Below are 4,108 nucleotides of genomic sequence, written 5' to 3' on the forward strand. Positions count from 1 at the left end.
TTACTCGTGTTTTAAGGGGCGAAAAAATACGGGGCCTATTAGACATGCTCTTACGTTTTCCACTGCCACACACTACCTTGTTCCTCCAAAGTCGTGGAACATTCTATATTTTCTCTACAAAGTCGGCTTACATCATGCGTCGCCTTCGACGTCACTAGATCATGTTCTCCTTTTCTGGCTTTCACCACAAGCACCTCAGCGACCAAAGTCGGCTAATTACGTTGTGCATAAAAATGTTGGTTTGGTGGAGAGCCTGAGAGGAGATAATAGCGTTGGAAGGTTAATTACCTTGCTCTAGTTTTGGAGCCAGACTCCATTTTCTCCGCAGGAGTAGCGTCAGTCTCCTCCCGTTTCCTCTTCCGTCGCCGGGAGGCTGCGCAAACTACGGAGCCATATCGTCGGCCAATTCATGACGCCAACCGCCACCGCCGGCGCCGAGTGCGATTTCGCCTGGCCACGGCCGAAATCCGGTAGGAACCGCGGCGTTTTTTTAGCAAGTTCAGGCGTGTATTCCTTCCCAAATCCCAAACCAAGATTGGAATTTCAGCCACGCCACCCAAATCCGATAAACGGAGGCGCCGCCAACTGGCTCGTCGGCGTCACGACCCGACGCGCACCACGTCCACAGCCCCACCACCGGCGCGCCGCTGCGGCTATAAAATGCGGCTCCAGTCCCCCACCGGCACCATCACACTTCGCCCTCTGCTTGCTCCCTCGATCTCTCTAGCTAGGAGCCTAGCACAGGCACTTGTTCTCGAGGGTGGCGATGGCTCACCGGTGGGTCTGTGGACTCCTCTCGCTCCTGGTGGTGGCCGCGGCCGCTGCGGAGGGGAGTGCGCAGCCGCTGATTCGGCTGCCGACGCAGGATGAGCATGGAGCTGCTCCCGCCCCTGCCCCGTCGGCGGAGGAAGGGGTCACCAGGTGGGCTGTGCTCGTTGCGGGCTCCTCCGGCTATGACAACTACCGTCACCAGGTGAGACAGACTCCGGCTTTGGAAGCTTCAATCTCGTTACTTCCGAACTAGGTACTTGTTCCAATATTTTCTCGTCGGGCTGAAAATGCTGCTTCAGCTGTAGTATCGTTTTATTCCAGTTCTTTAGTTTTGGTTGAGGTTGCGCCGTTAGTGTTTGTTCGCTGCAGCAGAGGGTTATCTCTGCTGGTTTCTGCAATGTGTGGGGCGTGTTGGTTTCTCCTATAAACAGCTCGAGACATGTTCAGTTTCTTAGCTGAAACTGGTGACCAGCTGGGGTTACTACATCTATGAAAGCAGGACATGAGCTCTGTCTAAGTTCATTGGAAAATGTAGTGCGAGACACATAACTGGAAAAGAAATTTGTTTTGGTGAGGGCCATTTGGGGCAACTTGTTTTATAGATTACGATCATGACGACTCAATGCTGCTCTGTATATGAAAAATTGATGGGACGTGCTTGGTTAAAATTCGATCACTAAGCAATTCTATGGGTGCTTGCTCAACGTTGTGGTGTTCTTGATGCACGACAGGCCGATGTGTGCCACGCCTACCAGATTCTGAAGAAGGGAGGGCTGAAGGAGGAGAACATCGTGGTGTTTATGTACGACGACATCGCCAATAACCATGAGAACCCAAGACGTGGAGTCATCATCAACCATCCTAAAGGCAAAGATGTTTACGCCGGTGTTCCCAAGGTATTATCTGGCTGTGTTCCATTTAATTTAGTTTCAAACAAGAGTGTGCATGTAATTCTGATTCCAGATCTTAATATCGATTGTACTTTTTAATCGGAGAATGATTGGTAGCTTTAGTACTGTTGTATTTGACGTGCTGCAGCATGCATGTTGTTGTATTCTAGACTGATCAATTTTAACATCCATCGCAGGACTACACTGGTGACCAGGTCACTACTAACAATTTCTTCGCGGTCCTCATGGGCAACAAAACTGGGGTTACTGGAGGAAGTAGGAAAGTGATAAACAGCAAACCGAATGATCACATCTTCATCTATTACGCGGATCATGGGGGAGTTGGTTCTCTTGGTGCACACTCCCACATAAATATTACGTATCATTTACCTGATTTACTTGTGAAACGTAGCTAACCTTAAGTTTGTAGGTATGCCCAACAATCCATTTCTTTATGCTGGCGACTTCATTAAGGTGTTACGAGAAAAGCATGCTTCCAAGAGCTATTCAAAAATGGTATCATGTTATTTTTATTTTCCATAGGAAAACAATACTACTCTTGTAATTTTGCAACAGTTCTCTTGATTAGAGTCTTATCTGTAATTTTGCAGATAATATATGTTGAAGCGTGTGAAAGCGGCAGTATGTTTGAGGGTATAATGCCTCAAGATCTCAATATTTATGTTACAACAGCAGCAAATGCAGTCGAAAGTAGCTGGGGAACATACTGCCCTGGGATGAATCCACCACCTCCTCAGGAATACCTTACCTGTTTAGGTGACGTCTACAGTGTATCCTGGATGGAAGACAGGTAATTAAGCATCGTGAAATATATCATGCTATGCATTCTGTACCTTATTTTTTTCAGACATCTCATAAAACCTACTTTGCAGTGAAATTCACAATCTAAAGAAGGAAGCGATCAAAGATCAGTACGAGACGGTAAGTCTCGAGTACACTTTCTTCATTCTGGTTAATTAGTGGCATCAATTCACTGCTTTCCTGGGCAGGTTAAAAAGAGAACCTCAAGCTCAAATAATAACTTAACTGGTTCTCATGTCATGGAGTATGGTGACAAGACATTCAAAGACGAGAAGCTTTTCCTTTATCAAGGCTTTGATCCTGCAAATGTCAACAACACAAACAGGCTGCCTTTGCCCAGCCTCGAGGGTGCAATCAATCAAAGGGATGCAGACATTCTTTTCATGTGGAAGAAGGTAAAATTTTACTTGTTTCTTAGGTCTCAGTTAACCAGTTATTTCCTGTCTAGTTCGTATATTCTCTGACCCATCACCTTGGACCTTTGCTTCTGTGGTTACTAGCTACATGTAGAACCAGGCCTTGCTGCTTGAAACAATGCATCTTTCTGTGTTATGTTTTTTTCATGAATCCTTTGTTTTCTGCCCTGTGTTCTATTTTGCCAAATTTGTATGCTAATGTTATCTTGTTGCTTTCAGTATGAGCAGCTAGACAGGGGATCGGAAGAGAAGCTGCGGGTTCTGAAGAAGATCAAAGAAACCGTGGCACACAGGAAGCACCTCGACAACAGTATCGATTTCATTGGGAAGCTTGTGTTTGGATTTGAAAATGGGGCTTCAGTGCTTCAGGCTCCTCGAAGCTCCGGCCAACCAGTAGTCGACGACTGGGATTGTTTGAAGAGGATGGTAAGTGTAATACTAGTTCCTTATTTCAATCCCTTAGAGTTTCTGATGTTGCTTCTACATCCACGTTCCGTATTTGTCAGGTGCGCGTTTTCGAGTCCCACTGCGGATCACTTACCCAGTATGGCATGAAACACATGAGGGCGTTCGCAAACCTCTGCAACAACGGCGTCTCCGAGGCCGAGATGAAGGAAGCAAGCGTCAGCGCTTGCGACGGGTACAGCTCGGCGAAGTGGAACCCGCTGGTTCTAGGCCACAGCGCCTGATCCGCTCGCTGCAGTACACGGGAGCAACAGCGAATGCTCCAGAGGTTCCTAGACCTCCTAGGTGTACATACATACCATTAGTCCATTATACCATATGATTGATACAAGAAACCACCCAACAGTGCGTCGATCTCTTGTATATGTGTTGGGTTAATCAGTAGTTCATGGTCTTGCCTGTGTAAATCAAGTTTGACTGCAATCAATTGAAAGGCGATGATCATGGGAAAAGTCTATGAATATTGCTGCATGACAGTGCCCTCTGATTTGGTACCAATCAACACGTGGGTCGATATTAGTGCACAAAATTGATGACCCATAGTAGTATAAGGCAGTGATCGTCCTACAGGTGGGCAAAGACAATTTTCGGCACCCCTTCTTCATGGAGGTTATGATCACCGCTAGTTAGCACATTTGGTTTTACATAATGCTAAAATCTTCATACAGAAAAGGCCTACCTTTGCAAGGTGGAAGTGCAACTTTGCTCATGACATATATCTTCTTATGCATAGAAATAAAGCTA

General features: G+C 46.4%; 1 protein-coding gene across 1 annotated transcript; it reads left to right on the forward strand.

Moving 5' to 3' along the window:
* Nucleotides 1–293: 293 nt before the first annotated feature.
* LOC127323772 (vacuolar-processing enzyme beta-isozyme 1) lies at nt 294–3,825 on the forward strand. Its single transcript, XM_051351892.2, has 9 exons — nt 294–973; nt 1,503–1,667; nt 1,859–2,015; nt 2,092–2,177; nt 2,273–2,472; nt 2,555–2,603; nt 2,672–2,878; nt 3,119–3,325; nt 3,406–3,825. The coding sequence occupies exons 1-9, from the start codon at nt 767–769 to the stop codon at nt 3,586–3,588; spliced, it is 1,461 nt and encodes a 486-aa protein (XP_051207852.1). The 5' UTR covers nt 294–766; the 3' UTR covers nt 3,589–3,825.
* Nucleotides 3,826–4,108: the final 283 nt, after the last annotated feature.

This window comes from Lolium perenne, chromosome 7, assembly GCF_019359855.2.
Source record: "Lolium perenne isolate Kyuss_39 chromosome 7, Kyuss_2.0, whole genome shotgun sequence".
NCBI lineage: Eukaryota > Viridiplantae > Streptophyta > Magnoliopsida > Poales > Poaceae > Lolium > Lolium perenne.